The sequence below is a fragment of the Artemia sp. Qi Xiang Cuo genome, chromosome 3 (genome assembly GCF_049724085.1).
Source record: "Artemia sp. Qi Xiang Cuo chromosome 3, ASM4972408v1, whole genome shotgun sequence".
Taxonomy (NCBI): domain Eukaryota; kingdom Metazoa; phylum Arthropoda; class Branchiopoda; order Anostraca; family Artemiidae; genus Artemia; species Artemia sp. Qi Xiang Cuo.
Window position 1 is genome coordinate 53,482,933 of NC_142796.1, and position 24,331 is coordinate 53,507,263.

The 24,331-nt window shown below is 34.8% G+C and overlaps 1 protein-coding gene across 2 annotated transcripts in view; it reads right to left on the bottom strand.

Moving 5' to 3' along the window:
• The window catches only part of LOC148954272 (uncharacterized), a 114,182-nt gene that overhangs the window by 3,939 nt on the left and 85,912 nt on the right, over positions 1-24,331 (bottom strand). Inside the window, exons 5-6 of one of the 2 annotated variants that reach the window (XM_089086151.1) lie at positions 8,971-9,068; positions 6,254-6,410 (exon numbers count right to left, since the gene is read on the bottom strand). In XM_089086151.1, the coding sequence (XP_088942277.1) occupies positions 6,254-6,410; positions 8,971-9,068 (255 nt within the window). Of the gene's footprint in view, positions 1-1,872; positions 2,039-6,253; positions 6,411-8,970; positions 9,069-24,331 lie in introns of both variants that reach the window. The other variant, XM_089086150.1, reaches the window with a different exon arrangement.

Below are 24,331 nucleotides of genomic sequence, written 5' to 3' on the forward strand. Positions count from 1 at the left end.
TAGCCCAAATTTGTTTCTAAACTATTATATATTCATCGTTTTTTATTTTATTTCATTAGCATTAACCAAACTAGCACTATATAAAAGAGTGCGTTTAGTACAGGAGTACCCTTTATTTTTTTTAATTTTATGTGTAAAACTTCAATTCCCATTGATTAAAAAAATGGGGTAGCATGTGGGAAAAATGAATAGAAAATAGGGTAACTCTTTTCTTAATAAATAGTTTTATTAGATAATAGCTAAATATTAATAGCTATAAATAGTTAATTACAGTTAATTAATTTATTATAGCTTAATAGCTATAATAAACACTTATAATAGTTATATTAGACTGAGAAGTACAATTCACAATCCTTTTACTTTATAAAATTGGTAAGTGTCCGTGACACTTACGTGAGATTAAACAGCGGGTGATTGAAGCCAATATTCATCTGGAGTACTTTTACATTCACAGTCACCTGCCTTCCAATGATCACAACAGAAAATATGTTTTTACAGTTGAATCCTGAAGGCAAGCAAATATTCCTCATTAGTCGAACTGCTTACAGTTGGTAGGTTGCTTTAAAAGGTGACGAATTTCTTGCGCAATTTGGTATGCATATTCAGTTTCTCCTCACGATGGGAGGAGGGAGGGTGTCATGTCAAAACTTTCGGATTTTTTTTTTGGGGGGGGGGGAGGGGCTAAGGGTAATTAGAATGTTATCTTTTTTTTGGGGGGGGGGGGGCTAGGGGGACTTAAATTTGGTCTTTTGAGGAAGCGGCCAATGTTTTTATCTGGTTCTCACAAAAGAGCATACGTTACTATTTTTTCTTTTTTTATGTATGCCATCCAACAGGCTATTTTGGCATATAGTGAGCCTTAGGGCCCAGGCCCTCAGAAAATAATCATAAATTTTCTTGTATTCAAATTATCAGTTGAAATTATTTTATTTTATTATCTCCCCCTCCCCAAAGAAATTTCGTCCCTACCGTTCACAAAAAAAATTGTGAACCTACCTGTTTTTGACTATTAATTTTTTTTTAATAGTTATCTCATTCTGGATTTAATTATCAATAAATATCCTTAACCAATGTGGGTAAATTTTTACCAAATCATATTATTAAGTTTCAAATAAAGTGAAAATACCATTCGATGTCTTTTTTATGCTGATTACGAATATACCAATCATTTCTATCGTAAATTAATTTTAGCCCCCCCCCCCACCTATTTATGTCAATTCCGGATATATATTTGCACTTATGGGGGTGGGGGTTAGGTTAGGTTAGGGGGGGGGGCTGAAATTCAGATAGAAATGATTATTATATTCGTAATCAGCATAAAAAAAGGCATCGAATGGTGTATTCACTTTATTCCTAACTCAATAATATGGTTTGGTAAAAATTTGGTCAATATATACCAAATCATATTATTGAGTTAGGACTAAAGTGAATACACCATTCGATACCTTTTTTTATGCTGATTACGAATATAAAAAGCATTTCTATCGGAAATGAATTTCAGCCCCCCCCCCCCTATATCGGCCAATCTAGGGGTTGGTTAGGGTGGGTTAGGTTAGGTCTAGCCGTTATAGGGGGGGGGGGGCTGAAAATAAACTTTAATAGAATTTCTTCTTATATTTGTAATCAGCATAAAAAAAGGCATCGAATGGTGTATTCACTTTATTCCTAACTCAATAATATGATTTGGTATATATTGACCAAAAATTTTACCCCAATGTGACCAATATTAAAAAGGGGAGAGAGGATTATTTTTTAAAGTTATGATATTGTGATTTGCTGTATAGAATACGGTTTCGTATGGCCTTTTTCGGCTTACAATAAAAACCTATTATTATTATTGTTATGACCAGTTTCAAGATTAATTGCACATACCTGGCATTAGGTACTGCATATTTAGTGCTTCCTCTTTTTCTCTTTCATTGCGTAAGCAGATGGCAGCGCCACTGAATAAAATAGAGGCCATTAAAGCCCATCCAACACCAATCCATGCAATCATATAAGACCAGTCGTAATCATAATGGCTAGCATGTTGAAGCATCTGTGATTAGAATTTTAGTGGTTAGTATGAACGCAACATATAGGATTAAACCAAAGAGTAGGCCTGATTTTTGGCTAGTCAATCTGCTGAGACCTTACATCTTCTGACAGAGAATGGATTTTTTAAGAAAATCTGACGTCTTTGGTCGTATTTCTAAGCACTACTTCCACTACTCCGAATTTCTTAGGTTTTACCGAAGGAACATTGGGGTCTCCAAACCTCCCAATGAATTGACTTTGGAATACCTAGGATAGTTAAATATGGAACTAAATTGAAATATGAATGCTTGAATTTTCAAGTGGAAACATACACAACTGAATATATGTTTGATAATTAGCACAAATTGGGAGTTCAATTTAGAGCGAAAAATACTTCCCTATACATTTGCTACAGGGGGTGCCCTGAACAGCTTAAGAAAGTGTAGAGGGTGTAGTTGTATTTGGAAATAAGCAAAATGCTAGAACTTGAACTTTGACGAGAGTTCGACACTGGCCTAAAGATTTTATAATTTTGAAACAATCAAAGAAAATCAGGTATTAACAGATCTAAAATCGGGGCAAAAACATTTTTATTTTGATCTCTATGTTAATACAACGAAAATTAACTATTTATTTCATAATAAAGTTTGTTAAATCTCAAACTATAATTTTTGGGGAGATTCAGGAAACCCCCTTTTTCTTCGGGAGAAATTTGAGGACGTCCTGAAAAATTTAGGAATAATGGAACACTGCTTCTAAGAGCGTTATATTTTTTCAGAAAACCAAATGTTGTTCTGGTCAGATCAGTGGTTAAACGACGTTTATGGAAACATCATCGAAGTCCTTTATTTAGCGTCCTATTGGGCCAACAAACAATAGCTGAAACAACTTTTGAATAAGATCAGTGAGTCTAGGTTTTAAAACTAGGCAAAAAAAAAATCTCAGCAGAATGAAGTAAGATCTTAGCAGCAAAAATCAGGCCCAATACAAAACTGATAAGAAAGCAATCATTGGGTTTGATGGGGAATAAAACTGGGTTTAGATTTAAGTATTTTAACATGAATTTGATAGGAATTAGGAACAACCAATGCTACTGTAGTTTTACCCAACGAAACCAGAGAAATTCAGAACAAGCTTAATTTTTATTTTCCAAAATTTAGATTTAGATTAAAGATCTATTTGCATCCAAAACCAAATTCATCTTTAAAATAAGTTTTTAATTATTTTTTTTTATTATGTAATTTTTAAAATTAGGTTGAAATAGGCGTTTCCACTATTTCCGAGCTGAGAGGATTTCCCCCAAAGGTTTCCGAGAAAAAATTTTGTCATCTGAAATCTCAACAAAAGTTAGCGTCAAATATTAAAAAGTAAAAGCTAAAGAAGGTTAACAATTTGTGTTTCGTATTAACGTTCGTGCATTTACAAACTTAATTTTTGGAAAAATTTTTGAGCATCCAATTTTCTTTCGAAAATATTAAGGAAATATAATTAACTTAAGAGTTCCCTAGGCAGTACTAGATGGCGCTGGTTGTTTTTGTTTCCTAGTGATGAACTTTGATTCACTCTCTTATCAGTGTACTTGGTGCTTCAGGGGTTAGACATTCATTTTTGCAACTCTTGAAATCATGTAGTTAGTTCAATACAAGCAACTAAATTTTAATAAACTGTGATCTGTCTGCAGATAAGTCTGCAAACCAAGAATAGAATATCAGAAGCTACAGTGATGACAGTAGTGAAATATGGCTCTGAAGCATGGGCGCTTCGAAAAGCGGATGAAGATTTGCTAGATTTTTTCCAGAGAAATTCTAGTAACTTTAAAATTTTAAAAAGTGACAAATTATCCGTTTTTTGGTTTTGAGTTAGGTTTACCACATATGCATTGATTGAATCATTCTAGTTTACCAATTAGTGAATTCTGAGACATCGTTAAGATACTTTTATGATTTTTTCCCCTAGAAAGGGCAAGTCATTTTCCACTAGTAGATAAATTACTATGAATAATATTTACTGTGTATCTCACATAAACAGATCAAGAATTGCTGACAAGATGTATTTTAAGTTGCCTTAAGAAGGTACGCAATATCACGTTGAGCTTTTTCACTAATGCTTTCTGCTGATTTTTGGCACATTTTTTTTCTATGTTCCTTTGATTGTTTTCTTTTATTTCTAGTTTCGTATTGGTTGTTTATAGCTCAATAAACAGTGAAATTTTATTACAAGGATTGAAAGAAGAAAATTTTCTGTGTTTCCAATATTTTAAAATTTTGAAAGGCTATGATTTTGAAATTAAGTTTAAAAAACCTCAAATGAGCTTTTAAGATTTTGTTTGTTGTTCTTTGTTTATTCTTTTTTTAATTTTTTTTTCTATTTTCATTACTCGGCATAAAAAGTAAATTCGATTCTAATAGATCTTGTGAATGACTTTTCGAAGTAAATATTAACTATCTTCTCTTAAATAGAATTTGAAACCTTCCGAAGGGTGAAAAATAGTTTTAAGATTTTGAAAAGATAGCTAAACAAAGATATTCAAAGAGAGACAAAGACAAAGATAGAGAGACAAATAAATACATTTTTTGAGGATATTAGGGATGCAGCAACCCTTTTTTCCTTTTATAGCTATTAAGCAATAAGGTGAAAAGAAATCAAAATTAAAACTCGAGACTAATTTTCTTGGGCCAATTGTAGTCCTGAACGCATGTAAATGTGATTGACAGCTTTACTAAAACACTTAATTAACATTCTTTTTCTGTCGTTTAAGGGTTTTTCAGGATACCCCTATAATCACCATGAATTTTGGTTTAAAAATTTTAGCTAGTGATTATTTTCTTGGCTCACCTGCAAAACTGATCTTATGTGGATGTGACAGCTTCACTGAAATACCCATTACTATTCCCAACAGGTTTCACCTATTTCAATACCCATAAAAATCCACCTATTTCATGAATTTTGTTGAGCTTACAAACCAATCGAACGACATGATTATTTTTTAAGCACAGTAAAGTTCTGTAAAAATCCCAGGTAGGGAATCCCAAATATCCCAGGTAGTCCTTGGGAGGGGGTCAAATATGGAAAAAGTGACCTTAAAGTTTCAAGGACACCTAAATAAAAATATTTTCCCCTCTACCCTCCTGCACCCGTATTAGGTTTAATCTGAAAGAGAAAATTTTTCAAGGTTTTTCTTTTAATTGTTTCAAAATTACCAAGTTTTTAGGGCAGTACCACATTTTCGTCATTGTTGACATGTTTAACAAAGAAAATAATTAACCAATCAGTTAAATTTCGCAATAATTTCCGTCAGTATAAATTGAAATTTGACAGCATGTGGATTTCCAGAAACAACTTCACCTTCAAAAAAAGCTACACCTTCTAAAGCTGTTCGGTGGAATATTTTTATATTTTTTTTTTTGCTGATTTTTCTGCCGCTTTTATTTTTAATTTGATACACACTACTATCAAAGCTTGTTTGACAGAATATGGAGGCCTTTTCCGCTAAATTGAATTTCGGATGTTTTAAATTTTTCGAGATGTATAAGATTGTGGAAATTTCCATCATCAGTTCAAACAGTCAGATCTCGTTTACTATCCTTGGTACTTTAAGACCTCAACGATGCCTATTCCCCTTGTTTACACGTTTGATGAGGACGTATCTTTGCATCCATATTTTACATTCACATTCATGTTTTGACGGAAACAATTTCAGTGAAGTTTTTAAACATACTATTATACTTTTTCGGCAATTTTCGATCATGTCAAAGTTTTACAGAAAAAAAACAACAGTGAAAGTTGTTTTAGGCTTTCTAAATTTTCTGAAAGAACGAACTTTATATCCCAGTTTCATTTTTTTTTTTTGTCACTTTGCGAGATAAAACCTTTTCACTGGGTGAATTTTGTCCTGATTTTCTTTCTTTATTTTTCTTTTTTATCTTCTTTATTTTCTTTATCTTCTATTTTTTGTTTTCTTTATTTTTATATTTTTTTTATTTATTTTGAGTTTCTTGTTTTCCTTGTTTTCTTCATTTTTTGGCGAGTATCATGATAGCTAGTGAAGTCTCTGAGTAGAAGCACCAAAAGATAACAAAAAAACTAGATTCACCTTTTATATTAAGGAAAGCAGTCTGGCACTGAAAAAAAAAATGGATTTTGGATCATCTTGAAAATTTCTGGTTTTAAGCTTCGTATTGAACTGTCTACATGATTTCTCAAACCACAAAATGTATTTTCACAAGTAATTAATTACCTCCTGCTATATGAGCCGTCAATTCTTTCCTATTATCCCTCTTGATAAGATATATGGACATGGAGAAAGTAATCGTTGAGAGGACACCGAATCCTATCCCAATCCACACGAGGATATAGGACCAATCATAACCAGTCCATGAGTTTTCTTTCAAAATCTAATAAAAACAACAGAAATCAAAACAACAGGGTTTGTGACAACCAATGTTTTTAGACCAATTATAACAAGTCCTTGAATTTTCTTTAAAATCATGGAATATTACTTATTAAAACAATGGAAATTAAAACAACAAAATTCGTAACAACTAACGTTTTAGATCAAATTGGGACAACTCATAACCAGTCCATGAGTTTTCTTTCAAAAAAAAAAAAAAAAAAAAAAAACAGCAGAAATAAAAACAACAAACATTTTAATAATCAATATTTTTAGACTAGTTTACGACTAATCATAAACAATCCATGACTTTCCTCTAGAAAAATAAAAGAAATAAAAGGGATAAAAACAAAAATAAAATTCTTTTAACCAATTTTTAGACTATCTTGTAACAAATCATAAGGAGTCCATGACTTTTCTCTGAAAAACTAATAAAAACAATAGAAACGAAAAAAATTGTATTGGCCAATTATTAAGACCATTTCGTAACCAATCACAAGCAGTCCATGAGAATTCTTTCAACTCTAATAAAAAGCAGCAGAAATAAAACAACATAACTTGTAATATTCAATGTTTTTAGACCAGTTAGCAAGCAATTATAAACAATCCATGACTTTTCTTAAAAAAACTGATAAAAACGATAGAAAAAATTGCATTAACCAATTTTTGAGACCATTTTGTAACCAGTCATTGCAACAATTGCGCAAAAGGTTTCAATAATCCATCACAAGAAGTATAGAATGTAAGGATTCAGAGCCGAAATAGAAGGGAAGAGGGTACCCAAAAGGGAAGAGGGCTTCACATTTCTATGTAAATAACTTAGAGTATAACTATTACATTTGTAAAAAAAAGATGTATAAGATAACATTTTTTTAGGGGGGGGGACTAATCCTTCAACTTCGTCTTCCCTTGATTCTTGTCTGTGAATAGGAAGTTTTTAAAATAGGGAATAAGCATTAAATAATAATAAAAACATAAAAAGTAGTAAACAGGATGTTAGCAACAATGGTGAAATTGTTATCAAATACATGCAAACGTTTGCATATAGTTTTCTCTATTCCTAAAAACTAGCGCCACTGATGATGCAGCTTAATCTAGAAAAACTACAAAGGTTCAAAGTAACATCAGTTCTATTCCTGCTTCTAGAAAGTTTTTATGTCTCTTATTAAGCAACCAACGCTATCTAGGATTGTCATCTAAAATTATAAAGTAGATTATAAAAACATATACAAAAACATTGCAGAACGTAAATATTGATCAATGTAACGAACAATGAGCTGAACGTAAAAGAGCTGCTTTCATCAAACTAGCAAAATACACGTCAGGACGTCCACAGGAGAGGAGGGTCTAGGAACAAGCGCCCCTGCCAAAATTCTAGATTTTCCCAAATTTCTGGATGTTTCTTATTCAAATTGTCAAAGAAAAATTGATTTTGCATCCCCCCCCCCCTGTCGAAAAATATTTCCGCCTAAATGCCTGGATACTTGTATTTATGTTTGATTTCAAAAATCAGTCTAAAATCTGTGAACTAACCCACTTTTAACTATTTTAGAAACAATAAAATAGTTTGAAAACAAAAGAATCGTCCACTTTTAGAGACTTTTAGAACCAAAATCTTAATAATTAAAAATCAAGCTAGTTCAGATTTTTTTTTTTTTTTTAGCTCCTTTCAGGTACTGCTGTATTACAGTGACCAAGCCCTTTTATTTCTCCAGGCGCAAAGTACTCATAACTTAAAATATGTTTCAGTTGCATTTTGCTGTGCAACAACTGTTGTACAGTTGCCGTTGCACTTTATCAGCAATACATTCTTGCTGATTTTTCACAATATTGAAAGGGTACCGGCACACTTTGGACTTTTTCTTTATCTCCAATTGAGATTTGAATTTAGCCTTTTTAATTTTTGCAAACGCGAAGAATTAATGACTTAAAACGCGTTACGAGAATGGAAGAATGGAAGGGTTTTATCAAACAGTTCGTGATAACGAAACTTACGAGAATGGATAACGTGATAACGATCACGTTATCATTTACTTTGGACTCTTATATACTAATTTTATTATCATTTATTTTGGACTCTTATCATATATCGGACACTTATTATTTTAACGGACTCATTTATTTTGGACTCTTCGTGATAACGAGAAAGGAAGAATAGAAGGGTTTTATCAAACAGTTCGTGATAACGACACTTAAGCAAATATTGTTAGCATTTGAAAGTTGCATCTGAGAATGTAATTAAAAATCGTTAATTTTATAATATCTAGGGCTAAATTAGTCTATAGAACAAAGGCTAGTTATAACGAATACACCTAAATATAGGATTACCTATTGTCCCTTTTTTGCCAAAGGATTCTCGTATTATCAGCCCAATACATTCTAAAAGTTAAAAAAAAATTAAAGCAATATTTTAGGTTTTAGTAATTAATTTCATGAAGATAACCTAATAATATCGCTTGATAATGCTTGCTAGCGTTGCTAGTTTATTTTTCTCAAAAAGAGAGAGTTTGGGTGTTACTATTTCAACGATAACTTTAAAGATTGGTAAATGCAAAATATTTTACCTCAGGCCATTGTTTGTAAAACTCTGGATCTGTTAATTTCTCTCTTTCAAAAAATTCTACACCGTGCCACAGCCCCATGCCCCCAGCACTGAAAAGACCTGAAATAAGAAAGTTCATTATATATACACTTTTTATTCTTTTGAAGTTCAATGTTGCACAGATTTTAGTATTTTAAGGGCTTGAGCATAGGATCCTGAGTCAAATGTAGGTTGTTTTTTGACTGCACCATTTTGAACACAAAACAGTATTTTCAGAATAGGAGTAAGAGATAGATCTAGGAAACTTTCCTGACTGCAAATCTGAGTTTTCAGATTTACAACATATTGACCCTATGAACAAAAGAAGAAGACTTTCGAGGAGGGGGGGGGGGGTAATTCTTCCATAATTTCTCAAATCTATATACGGGAAACCCCATCCCAATGAGTACTCATTATTTTCAATCAATATTATTATCAATGAGCACTTATTACTATTTTTTTTTAAGCAACTCCCTAGCATTTTCTTTTAGAATGACTCACCAATTCTGTCATATTTTTATATAAATCTTCAAATTATAATGCTTTATAAATCATTCTCAAAATTTGATTTCGGAAAAAAATTCCTAAGATTTGGTTAAGTAAAGTATTCTTCGATAAAACTTCTGACCCCCTCCCTCACCAAAAATTAGATTGGAATTGCTTTTTAAAACAATAGAAAGTAAGTGAATATATAAAAGTATTTTAGATGCAGCAGACAGCCTTTCAACGTGATATGAAAAAAAACTCTAAAATGACGCGTAATCAAAAACTATCCATCAAAAACGGACTTAAACTACAAACCAAAAATCCCCGTTGTTAAATGTGAGGGGCTGTAAATCCTTTTTGGCATTAGAAACTCCAATGGTGTACTTTTCGCTTCGATCCAACGCCATTTTCAAGGGGTTCCTGGCTATTTTTCGAAATTCCTATAAATCCATTTTCAAAATAACATTTTCCCATTAAGACAAACAAAAACATAGTTATAATTCCTGAATCAGCCAAAAACCACAAGGTTTTTTCACTAGACAGTTCTTTTTTAAACCCTTTTTAGATTTTTGGTTACTATGAGCCGTGATTCGTTCTTTACTAGGTTCTAAGGTCTTTTAAGTGACACTCACATCTGCACCTAGTTGAACCTGCATTTCTAGTATATAGACATATCAATCAATTAAAGACGACACACGTGATGTGTTCAGCGAGCTCCTTGTGCTTATTCTTTCATACCGCCAACAAAGGTTTCCAAAGGTGTTTGAAGAGGGCAGATCCGGTTATTTAGGTCTTCTTCTAGTATCACCAATGATACCACCAATATTCTTGTAAGATGCCATCTGACTGCTTACTTGCTCAGGCATTGCAATGTTTTCTCTGTATTATCTGTTCAGGTAATAAGTCTATGGTCTAGACACGTTTTCGTCCTGTTTTTATATTCAGACAGTTCCAGTTTACATGAAAAAATTTAGAGTCTAGAACTATCTGTCGAAGATGTCGAAATCCGCCAATCAAGAAGCTTCTTTTCGTCTTGATTGATATCATTCACCTTACTGTCAGCATTTTTTGGAGGTAGATCATTTTTATATATCCAGCAATGACTGGAACGCCAATATGATAGAAGAGCCTTCGAAAATTTGGAAGACTATGATTGGCTATACAATCAAAGCCAGCACAACTGCTAGCAGGTTGAATGATCAAGACGATCATGTACTATATTTAACATCTACAATAAAGAGTAGTATGGATATGTAGGTCTAGCTGAACCTTTATGCCTAAGCAAGTGCAAGGTCAGAAATTCCTGTTTAGGCAAAAAAGTTTTTCTGGACCAGCATGTCAACGCCACTTAAGGAAGTTCCCTTAAATGCTCTTTTTCACCATGCGGACCAAGCACAGTCATTCAGCTTCTTTAGCGTCAAATTAAATAAAAAAAAAGTTCTTTTAACTGAAAGTAAGGAACGACGTTAAAACTTAAAACGAACAGAAATTATTCCGTATATGAAAGGGACTGTCCCCTCCTCAACGCCTCGCTCTTTACGTTAAAGTTTTTTATTGTTTAAAAAAAATAGAGTTGTGAGAAGGTCAAGCTTTAGCGTAAAGAGCGAGGCGTTGAGGAGGGTACAGCCCCTTTCATATACGGAATAATTTCTGTTCGTTTTAAGTTTTAACGTCGTTCCTAACTTTCAGTTAAAAAAACTTGTTTTTTTAAATTTAATTTTTGAACGTTTTTGAATTAATGCAGGTTTTGATTTTGGCTCACCGTACATGAATAATTACAACAAAATTTTCATATTAATTTTTCTTTTATTTGTTTAAATGGCTTTCTCGAAAGTTGTTTAATTTTATTTACGAACGTTTTTATTAGTAATAAATATACGTAACTTACGAATTAACTTACGTCTTCTATATTCATATATTTTTATACGTATATTAGGGGGTTCACCCCCTAGTCAATACCTTGCTCTTTAAGTTAAAGTTCGAATTGTGTTCCAATTCTTTAAAAATGACCGCTTAATCACAAAGGCCGTTAATTAGAATAAATAGCTCTTATGAAAGTAATACAACAATTTTGGCTTAAAGAGCGAGGTATTGACTAGCGGGTGAACCCAATCATATACGTAATATTTTCTGTTGGTTTTAAGTTTTGATGTTGCTCCTTACTTTCAGTTGAAAAACTTTTTTTTTTAATTTAATTTCTGATCTTTTTTAAATAATGCTTGGAAATCCGGCGCCCCCTTCATGGCAATGTCCCTTCCCCCAAGAAAACTTCCTTCATGGAAAGATCCTCCCACATGACCATTGACCCACCCCTCCCCTCACTACCAGAAAAAAATCCCCCCTGAAAACGTCTGTATACATCCCAATAACCAATACTATATGTTAACAGTGGGTAAAGTTCATAACTTTCAGCCCTTCCCCCCGGGGACTTCGGGGGATTAAGTTATCCTAAAAGACATAGTTATCCTATTTTCAACCATGCTGAACAAACTGGCTATCTCAAAATTTTGATCGGGTGACTTTGGGAAAAAAATGTGTGTGGGAGGGGGCCTAGTTGCCCTCCATTTTTTTTTGTCACTTAAAAAGGCACTAGAACTTTTGATTTCCGTTCCAATGAGCCCTCCCATGATATTCTAAGACCACTGGATTGATACGATCACCCCTGAAAAAAAAAAAAAATAAAATAAACACTTATCCGTGATCTTTCTTCTGGCAAAAAATGCAAAATTCCACACTTTTTGTAGATAGGTGCTTGAAACCTCTACAGTATGGTTCTCCGATACGCTAAATATGATGGTGTGATTTTTATTAAGGTTCTATAACTTTTAGGGGGTCTTTCCCCTTTTTTCTAAAATCAGCCAAATTTTCTCAGGCGCGTAATTTTTGATTAGTAAGACTAAACTTGATGAAACTTATAGATTTCAAATCAACATTAAAATCTGATTCTTTTGTTGTATCTATTGGTATCAAAATTCCGTTTTTTAGAGTTTCGGTTACCATTGAGCCGGGTCGCTCCTTACTTACAGTTGGTTACCACGAACTGTTTGACAAGTATTTCAAGTTAAAATAGCTAAATTTAAAAATATTCAGAAAGAGTAAATATACTCTTCTATGAAATTTTTTTTTTTATAAATAATACCTTTTACTTTTAAAATTATTGATCTATTCATTTATTTTATTTGCCATGTGCATGGGTCAACATTGCCAATTACTTACAGGCAACCTTCAAGCCAATTAGCCGAACTGCGTTTAAAATTCGCCTGTAAACTGGGCATTAACTACGTTGAGATTCCATTGACCTAAAACATTCAAATTTGCTTCTTTTTTTTATATATCGATGTTTCATTTTCGAAACCTGTGTGTTCTGACATTCAGGTAGATGAAGAAAACCTTAAACTTCAAAAGACAAGTTATTGGTACAAAAGTTAACTAAGTCTTTTAAAAGGTAGTTTGACACGTCTATAACAAATGTACTTAAGCACAAGTAACGAATACTGAGTCCAGCTTGAGGGGTGTGTGTGTGTGTGTGCTGTACTCAAAAAATACATGGGAGAGAGCTGAGTTTTTTTAAGGAGGAATTTTATGGCCGTTTTAGAGGATGTGCAGTTTTTTTTTATGAAAATACCAAAAAAAGATTATTTTTCAAAATCTAGCGGGGCAATTGGCACCCCTTCTAACGATTATTTGAAAAAAACTACGTTTTCTAAAGAGTTAAAGAGGCTGAGTCACAAGTTCGAACCTTAAAACGTACAGGAGTTAGGAGATGCAGTTGGGGGGGCTGCCGCCCCCAAACTCCCGCTTCCGTATATGAAAGGGGCTGTGCCCTCCTCAACACCTCGCTCTTTAAGCTAAAGTTTGACTTTCTCACATCACTTTTTTTTAAACAATAAAAACTTTAGCGTAAAGAGCGAGGCGTTGAGGAGGACACAGCCCCTTTCATATACGGAAGCGGGGGTTGGGGGGCGGCAGCCCCCCAATTGTACCTCCAAATCCCAGTACGTTTTAAGGTTCGAAATTGTGACTCAGCTTCTATAACTCTTTGGAAAACGTAGTTTTTTTTTCAATTATTTTCGGAGCGTTATTTTACAGTTTGTTTATTCTTATGACTTGATTGACAGTTGGCTTATCTTTTCATGAATTAATGATGGGGGACTGCTACCTTCCTAACCCCCCACTTTTGAAGATTCTTGTGTTAATGCTTTTAATCCCTGAGTACTCAAATCAAATGCACAGTAAGATTGTTATCAGCCGCCCCAGGCCCCATGTTATCAAAGCAGTGGAGACTTACCTGTAACCTGAAGGCCGACTGTGATATTCTTCTGGAGACACCTGTTGAGCCGAGGGATTTAATAGATTGGATTTAAAAAAGAAACTGGGTTTCTTTTTTAAATTTTGAATTCAATGTATAAGAAAATTTCTCTGACGGGCAAACGAATTTTAATCTTCCGCCTGACAGTCAGTAATAGTGACCACTGTACCACAGACACAATGCATTATGTTTATTTTGTGTGATGTATTTTTGACGCAAGCAAATCCCCACAAAACTTGATATTTGGTTTTTGGAAAACAGGGAAGGAGTTATCGGATTGAGCTTAAATTTTAAGGATAAGCTCTCAGGCACCAGGAAAGCTTATCCTCTAGATTTCAGCCCGATAAGACAACGTTAAAGGGAGGCTGTGGTGGGAAAAATTAACATGGGCTCTTATAAGAAAACGAGGTTTTTCATAAATGTAAATTCTGGGGAAAATTTTTTCAGTCTGAAAATATCAAAAGGCCCTAACAGGTCGAATTCCGCTTCGAATGAGTCCTCATTCACCCGGATCCGTTGCCAACTGTGGCCTGTAGGCGTGGCTGATAAAAAAAAAAGAAATGAACTTTAAGTGGCTATATCTGGTTTTCGGAAAACAGGGAAGGAGTGATCGAATGGAGCTAAAATTTCAAGGAAATTTCGAGCTCCCGGGCCCGATGAAAGCTTAACCTCTAAATTTCAGACCAATCGGACAACGTTAAAGGGGGGCTGTGGTCGGAGGGTCGAAACTTCCGGCCCACTTTTACCCATGAAGATAAAGTCGGAGGGGGGTGAAATTTTGCACGTTTCTTAGTTGGACCTTGGGCTACAAAATGCGATCACCGCTGTCTCTCTGCAACCGCTAGGACCGGAAATCGTTTAACATTGTGGTGGGTCGCCTCTTTATAGAGGCACAAGTGTACCTCCATGATGCTACATTATATGTTTCGACAAGTATTTCTATGATAAAAAAGCATAAGAAATAGCATTTGTACCGTGGGTGATATGGCCTAGTTAACTTTATACGGAATTCCTTTTGAAAAGCAATGTACAATTTAGTTAATCTACTTGGCATCAGAAACACTCAACCGTTGAATTGGAAAAATTAATCTTTTACATCGGCTCGGTAAAATTTCTGAAACTATGTTAAAGCACCTGGTTAAAAGGACCCAAGTTAAAAGCACCTGATATTTCAAAATAATATATTTTTTATCGTCTAAATTTTAATATTTTTAATTTGTTTGGTCTTTGGGTAGACCCTTCGTCCTTCGTGCTGGACAAATCTCACGCTTACATAACTTTTGATTTTTATGAAATGTTTAATTTTCCTGCTACAAAATCCTTCTCTGAACACAAATGTTTGTGTAGTGGCTCTGCCTGCAAACTTAAGTGGCTGCAATAGATGACTTCTTGAATATGCCCATGCCACCATATTCATCCACTTCTCATAAGAAAATACAGCCACAGAGGTTGAAATAAATCGAGGTCAAGTCCTTACCTCCCCTCACGAAAGCCCCAGCCCTGTATATTACTAAACCTTAGTATCAGAAGGCAGTATGCATAGTACCGGACCTGCAAATTACTGTTAATTCTGCTTCTTCGAAAAAAAATCAATTTTGAGCTGTATATAAGGCTATTGCCAGATATGCGTCAGGGAGGCGATGACCCCATTGGAAACAAGAAGACATTTAAGAAATGTTTCAAGAGAAAAAAATGACAAAATATATCCATTTAAATCCAGGTAAAAAAAGCTGTTAGTTCTTCCCTCACCCCCAAAGAAATAGTTCTGTACTTTTTATGCCCAATTGTAAAAGTTTTCTTTTTAAATCCGAGTTACCTCATTTTTTCTATTGTCTTTAAATGTAGTTTTTAACACTTGGTTCTGTTTTATTGAATATTTTTGTCATTTATTTCTCTCATATGTAACCAAATTATTTGGGACTAATTATCCTATTTACAGATGAAAAATTACCATTTTTTATATATTTTCACTTTATAAGTTATTAACCCTCCAAGGTCAATACTCTATACTTTTTCTACTAAATTCTTGTTATTTTTTTTAGGGAGACAAGCCAATAAGATTTTTTTTTAAGTATGGATAATTGAAAGGAAATTTTTAATCTCAAGAAATACCAACAGGAAAAACAGACGCCCAAACTATATAGGAAAGGCTAATACTTCAAACGAGGGGAAACGTTGCATTTACTGATATTTTAACTTTGTTTGCCACTTCCTTAATAAAGAAATAAAATCGAAACAGAACAGGTTTAAAAAGAAATAATATCCAAATGTCTACCTATAAATTACATAGAGAATCGATTAAATTTTCAATTTTCTCGTACATAATTCAATACGTGGCCCAGATTTTTGTTCTCACGGTTCAGAACTTAAAAAATGACAACTTTCACTTAATATTCCTTTCTAGATACAATAAGTGTAATTGAAACTTTAAAATGTAAATTAAAGGATAAAAAGATCAGAATCAACTGAATTTATGGACGGGGGGTATAGACTCATAAGAGAACGTTCAAAGGTGATTCAACGATTCAACGGTTAAAGTTCATAAGAGAACGGAGAAAGCGCTATTTAACAAAATGACATGCACTACAAGACGCATACTATGCGTGGTAGATCAGTGCCACGCGTCATGCAAGGAGATGAAGCGAGGGGGAATTCCGCCTGCGTGCATGAAATGGTAGAATGGTGAAATAAATAGTTTCCAAGCATGGTGGATGAAATAGTACTCTGAGATGCACATCATGTGGCAGAGAGCAAGTAACCATTTGAAAAGAACAAAAAAAAAAAAAAATCAAAATCATCTATCCGCTTGTGTCAGCAATATGACAGACTATAAAATCAATTTTTATATTTATTCTTGTAAAAAGAGTGGAAACACCCCGTTTTTTCGTTTCAATATCGGTTAATGACTTATAGCAGTGTTTCCCAAATTTTTGGATGTTATGTGTACCCCTTTCAACAAAGTTCTTGACGCAAAGTATAAGTAGCAGGCCTATTACCAAGCTTTGCGTCAGTGGGGATTGATCCCTGGGTCCCACATTGCCAAGAAGAGCATCAATCCACTGTGCTACCTAAGGATTTGGGTAAAAAAAAAACGATAAAATTGTTTGTGCTGATAGGCCAGATTGTCATAGTTTAGATCTTGGGTCGTTATCTGAAATGCGGTTTCGCACGAGATGCACGATGTTGTAAGCTTAAAAAAAAATCATTCAGGCAATAATAAAAAAAAATAAAAATCTTGAATTAATTTTTTGTCCATTTGACCCTTATCGATTTGACTTTTTTATCCATCTGAGCTTATATCAAATCAACTAAAATGTTTCTTTTATCGGTAAAACCGTTAGGAACATCAATAATAATAATTAACTAATTAAAATGAGTCATATAAATTATTGGCTTTGATCCCAAAACGCATAGACAAATGAAACCTGCTTAGATATTTGAGAATTAATTTATTAAACAGATTCTCACGGTATTTGAATTATATTTTCTCCTGCATGGCTGCTTCCGTGTGACTACGAATCTTACCACAAATTTATTCCTCCAGTACTGCATTAGGGTACGTTCATCTTTACCGATTCGCATATATCATCTTCTCCTGGTCAATAACCCTAAACCAGAGAATTTAAATTTTTCAAAGGACAAGGAGAAAATTTTGTATTTTTTTTTTTTTGTAATATTGAAAGGAACCAGCAAAGACTTAGTAAGGCTTTTTCTTCTTCCTGCATGATTACTTGGAGACGCTAATGAATAATCGCCATCCAGTTCCAGACCCTGCTGCAGCTGGGATGTAACCCTAGGCACTGTATTGCAAGAGATCGATCCTCTGTACCACCACATGGCCTTATTTTTCTTGTTTTATTGTTTGGACATGCTAATGCATAGTCTCCATACAATTGCTAAGGCTCTGTGGCTAAGACTCTGTTTACTGGATTTTTTTATGGCTGTTAAATAAAAATTCTTAACTGAAAGTAAAGAGCAATATTGAAACTTCAACAGAACAGAAATTATTCCGTTTATGAAGGGGGTTTCCACCTCCTCCATCCCTGGGTCGTTACGCTAAGTTTTTTCAGTACTTCGAAAGTTTTATATACCAAATCAATAGCTTCTGTGTTTCAGCAGTCGTTCTTAAAGAATTGGGACAAAAAAGTTGAACTTTAGCTTAAAGAGCGGATCATTGAGGAGGGGGAAAACCCCCTAATATACAGAGTAATTTCTGTTTGTTTTTAATTTTAATGTTGTTCCTAACTTCCAGTTATTTCTGATCGTTTTTCCAATCAGGCTAGAAAATCTCTCCCCCTCCGTGGAGAATTACCCCCAGAAAATTCTCTCCACAAAAATTCACCCCCTCCCCCGAAAAATTCTGTATTTTCCCCAATAACAAATAATATATGTAAACGATGGACAAATTTCACAACTTACAGCCTTTTCCCCAGGGACTTTTGGGGTCATATTATCCCCAGAGCTATAGTCATTGAACCTTTTATCTATACTGAATCAAATGGCTATCCCGAAATTTTGATCAGATGTCTTTGGAGAAAGAACAGGAATGAGAGTGGGGCTAGTTACCCTCCATTCTTTTTGGTCATTTAAAAAGGATACTAGAACTTTTAATTTTCGGATGAAAGATCCTTCTCCCGATCTTCTAGAAGTATTTATTCAACACGATCACCCCTAGGAAAATAAAAATAAAAGCAAAAATAAAAAGACGCATCAGTGATCTTTCTTTGGCAAAAAATACAAAATTCCCACATTTTTGTAGATAGGGGCTTGAAACCTCTACCATAGAAATCTCTGATATGATGAATCTGGTGGTGTGATTTTCATTAAGATTGCTCGGGGGTATTTCTCCCATGTTTTGGAAATCAGGCAAATTTTTTCAGGAATTTTATATACTTGGAATCAGCATAAAAGGTATATTCCTTTGATTTATTAATTATTATCGAAATTGCTTGTTTTACATTTTTGGTTGCTATTGGGCCGAGTCACTCTTTTCTTACACTTCGTTATCACGAACTGTTTGATATTAGGGTGAGATTATCTATATCAAATCATTAAAGCTTTGAACAGATTTGGGCGAAGGAGGAGTGATCGCAGCTCTGCTGACTTCAGTTGTGTTGGTAATGTAGTAAATTAATAGTGGATTCTATATTACTAGAATTATACGTAACTAACTATATAGCTAGGTAATACACCCTGAATTCTATACGAAAGCATTAGGGTGCGACCATCTTTACCAAATAGTATAAATAACCTTCTTCTGGTCATTAACCTAAACCAGAGAAATTGAATTATATCTCTTCAAAGGAGACCGAAAGGCTTTTTGTACCTTTCAAATTAAATATTATTATTAAGCTGTTAAATTAAATAATATTTAGGTTTATATTCCCTTTGAAGGTTGCGATTCTGTAACACGCTAATAGCTGTAAATTACACCAAATTAATACGATATTTATATCACTGGATTCAGTAGTCTCAGATCGAGCCAGAATTATGATATTACTTAGACTTCTTCTTGGAGAGTCATCCAAATTTGCTCAGTTAATTTAGGCTCTTTATGACTGCATTAGGGCACGCTCATCTTAACCGAATTGTACATATTATGTTCTTGTACCAGCTATCATGAATATATCAAAACCCTATGTATTGTCTAGTTTTCTTATTTAATTAAACTAGTCCTATAAAACAAGCATGGGCCAGAAACTCCTATTCTCTATCAGAGTCCAGGTGGTTTAAATACACAGGGGAGTCTCAAACATGCTTCCTTAAACATGGGAATCGGCCATGGACGCAGTGAATCGGGGCTTGGGGACCAACCCCACTCCTGCCAGAACCCAATCTTTTCCTGGATTTATGGGTGTTTTTTATTCATATTATAAACTACTTCCCCTCCCCCAACCCCAAAAAAAGAGCAATCCTGCTTACATTCCTGATGGTAGTCAAAAGGAAATTGGATGTATTCGAAATATTTTTTAATTTCAAATGCATATTCTTGGCAATATCAGAAACGATGTAAGATATTGAAATTGATAAGAAATATCAATACTTGTCATTCATAAAGTTGACAATGAACATCTCGCTACATTCCGTTGTGCGCTGGCGTCATGCCAGTATTCTGGGATGGATTGCTGAACTATATTTCGCGATGCATTGACAGTGAGATTGAAATTGACAAGAAAGATGTTTGGGTTGTGGCTTGCGATTTTCAAGGAGGCACACTTGTGCCTCTATAAAGAGGCGACCCACCACAATGTTAAGCGATTTCAGGTCCTAGAGGTCGCAGAGAGACGGCGGTAATTGCATTTTGTAGCTCAAGCTCAAACTAAGAAACTTGCAAAATTTCATCCTCCTCCGACTTTATCTTCATGGGGTAAACTGGGCCGGAAGTTTAGACCCTCCCACCACAGCCCCCCTTTATCGTTGTACAATTGGGCTGAAATTTAGAGGTTTAGCTTTCCTAGGGTAAGGGAGCTTATCATAGAAATTTCAGCTCAATCCGATCACTCCTTCCCTGTTTTCAAAAAAACAAATATAGCCACTTCAAATTCATCATTTCTTTTTTTTTTCTTAGCAACGCCTACAGGCCACAGTTGGCAACTGATCCGGATGAATGAGGACTAATTCGAAGCAGAATTTGACCTGTTAGGGCCTTTTGATATTTTGAGACCGAAAGAATTATCCCCCGAATTTACATTTACGAAAAACCTCGTTTTCCTATAAGAACCCGCTATGAGCGGGCTAGCCCGCGAAAATGCAGGCTCGTTTTCCTATAAGAGCCCGCAAGCAACTTCCGGTCCTAGTGGTTACAGAGAGACAGCGGTACTCGCATTTTGTAGCCCAAGCTCAAACTAAGAAACGTGCAAAATTTCACCCCCCTCCGACTTTATCAAGGAGGCACACTTGTGCCTCAATAAAGAGGCGACCCACCACAATGTTAAGCGATTTCAGGTCCATTTTGTAGCCCAAGCTCAAACTAAGAAATGTGCAAAATTTCATCCTCCTCCGACTTTGTCTTCATGGGGTAAACTGGGCCGGAAGTTTCGACCCTCCCACCACAGCCCCCCTTTGACGTGGTCCGATTGGGCTGAAATTTAGAGGTTAAGTTTTCCTAGGGCCCTGGAGCTTGTCCTCGAAATTTCAGTTTAATCCGATCACTCCTTCCCTGTTTTCAAAAAACCAAATATAGCCACTTAAAATTCATTTCTCTTTTTTTTTTTGTTATCCACGCCTACAGGCCACAGTCGGCAACTGATCCGGGTGAATGAGGACTCATTCGAAGGAGAATTTAACCTGTTAGGGCCTTTTGATATTTTCAGACCGAAAAAATTATCCCCCGAATTTACATTTACGAAAAACCACGTTTTCCTATAATAGCCCATGTTAATTTTTCCCACCACAACCCCCCTTTAACGTTGTCTCTGATCGGGCTGAAATTTAAAGGATAACTTTTCCTGGGGCCTGGGAGCTTATCCTCGAAATTTCAGCTCATTCTGATCACTCCTTCCCTGTTTTCCAAAAACCAAATGTCAAGTTTTATGGGGATTTGCTTGCTTTAAAAAATAGATTCCCTTTACTAAAAAACAATTATAATTATGTCTCTTTAGTCCAGCGGTCAAGACTCCTGACTGTCAGGCGGAAAATCTGGGTTCGATTCACCGTCAGAGAAAATTTTTTTATGTACTGAATTTACAGTTTAAAAAAGAAACTCAGTTTCTTTTTTAAATAACTCCTGACACGATCAGCAAACAGTTAGTCAAGCAATAATAAGTAATAAACTGTACAAAAACGTGCAGAAATTATTTGAAAAAAAATACGTTTTCTATAGAGTTAAAGAGGCTGAGTTACAAGGTCGAACCTTAAAACGTACAGGGATTAGGAGGCACAGTTGGGGGCTGCCGCCCCCAAACCCCGCTTTCGCAGCCTTTAAATAACAAAAAAGTTTTTTAAACTGAAAGTAAGGAGCGAAATTAAATCTTAAAGCGAACAGAAATTATTCCGTATATGAAAGGGGCTGTGCCCTCCTCAACGCCTCGCTCTTTACGCTAAAGTTTTTATTGTTTAAACAAAAGAGTTGTGAGAAAGTCAAACTTTAGCGTAAAGAGCGAGGCGTTGAGGAGGGCACAGCCCCTTTCATATACGGAATAATTTCTGTTCGCTTTAAGATTTAATGTCGCTCCTTACTTTCATTTTAAAAAACTTTTTTTATTTAAAGGCTGCGAAAGCGGGGGTTTGGGGGTGGCAGCCCCCAACTGTGCCTCCTAATCCCTGTACGTTTTAAGGTTCGACCTTGTAACTCAGCCTCTTTAACTCTTTAGAAAACGTAGTTTTTTTCAAATATTAGGAAAAAGGATCGATTTTGATCTCGAGATTAAATAAATAAAAAAAGTTTTTTAAACTGAAAGTAAGGAGCGACATTAAAACTTAAAACGAACAGAAATTATTCCGTATATGAAAGGGGCTGTCCCCTCCTCAACGCCTTGCTCTTTACGCTAAAATTTTTTATTGTTTTAAAAATAAAGTTGTGAGACAGAGTCAAACTTTAGCGTAAAGAGCGAGGTGTTGAGGAGGGGACAGTCCCTTTCATATACGGAATAATTTCTGTTCGTTTTAAGTTTTAATGTCGCTTCTTACTTTTAGTTTAAAAAACTTGGAAAATTTGCATAAAAATTTTTCTTTTCTTTTGCTAAATGGATGTCTCTAAATTAGTTTATGACGTAATTTACAAATTAACTTGCGTGACTAACTTCTATATTCGTATATTTTTCTTCTAGCAAACAATACAAAGTTTCAGATCTTTGCAGATGTGAGTTTAAAAACTATGTAATAGGGTTTTCTGATACGCTGAATCTAACGGTGTGATTTTCATTAAAATTCTTTCACTTGTAGGGGATTTTTCCCCCCTCTTTAAAAGACTGGTTAAATTTTCGCAGGCTCGTAGGCAGTAGTATTGATACAATGAAAGAGAGAGGGGTAATAGTAAATTACTGTATACAATGAAAGAGAGAGGGGTAATAGGAAATTACTGTGTACAATTAAAGGTAGCGGGGTAATAAGAAATTACTGTGTACAATTAAAGGTAGCGGAGTAATAGGAAATTACTGTGTACAATTAAAGGTAGCGGGCAGTCCCCCCATATAGCTACAATGCTTACAACAAGACAGTCCCACCATATAGCTAGAATGCTTACAACAAGACAGTCCCGCCAATACAAGCAGACAGCGTAATGACCGGAATTCAACCACCGTGAAAATTCGTGATGATCTGTGTTCAAAGTGCGTGATGTTTCATTTATACTATAGTCATTTCCTATCTGTGTGCTACCTTTTAATTGTTAGATGTGGTTGACTTATGTTTGACCTTGAACACGGATATAAAAACTCTGACAATTTGTTATCTTCTCATTTCAGAATTGGCATTTGAAATATAATGATGCATTCAAATAAAAGGAATATTGTCGATAGCTACACGCAAGAAGTAAGTTATTCTCTTATATTCATAGTGGGTAAAGAAATTATTTCTACTAGAATTTATATAGACCCTATTATAGTTAACAGATTGTTAAATATTTTTTGAACCTGGATCTCCAGAGGTCGGTAAAGAGCAATATCAAGACAAGAAAAAAAGTATATAAACACTGTATTTAAATGGCTTGCTAGCTTAGCACATGAGTTAAATCATACCTATTTTTTATTCCGGACCAAAGTTCCACACATTCGTTCCCCACCGGCCCAAAGTGCCACAATCGTCCACCCCCATCCCTCCAACCCCCTCCACGCCCCCCTCCAACCCACCCCCCTTTTTTTTTAACTTTTTTTACATCTCTTAGAATGTGATGAAACACACATAAAACACAAAAATTTCATATTTGATATTTTCCAACTTCAAAATGGGAATGATATAGATATGTGTGTCGCAACTTTTACTATTAGAAAAATAATGTTTGTAGTGACCATTTTTTTTTAACTTGTTTTTCTGACAATTTTTTTTTCTGAGTTTTTTTAACTTTTTTTTTACATCTAAATCATATCAGAAAACTAGAATGACTTTCAATTTAAATTTAAATTTTAAAAACTTATTCTTGTGCATACTATTGATGAGGACTTGTTGTTCTCTTTCAAGATTTTTTCAGGAAAAACATACTTTTTTTTAGGTTTTTCCCGAGCTCTCCCTACCAATTAAGAATACAAGAAGGGGAAGTGACGCCAGTAGTCAGGATACTGACGTTTAAACTACATGGTCGTAGGTCAAATCCACTGATACAATCAACATTAACCGTAGACCGTCCAATAGCCAACTATCAGGCTATCACAGCCATCATCCACAGCAATATGACACAACCATCCGGACCCATCATACACCAACTAACTGTCAACTGGTCAATTCCTACATCCAACACTCACAACAAGATAACACAACCACCCGGACCCATCATACACAAGCCAACTGTCAGCTGGTCAACTGCCACACTCAACATGCAAAGCATACTCCCATTCCATGAAGCTGATGTACTCATAGAACCAGTCACCTCTATCCGTGATAACGTAAGAAAAAT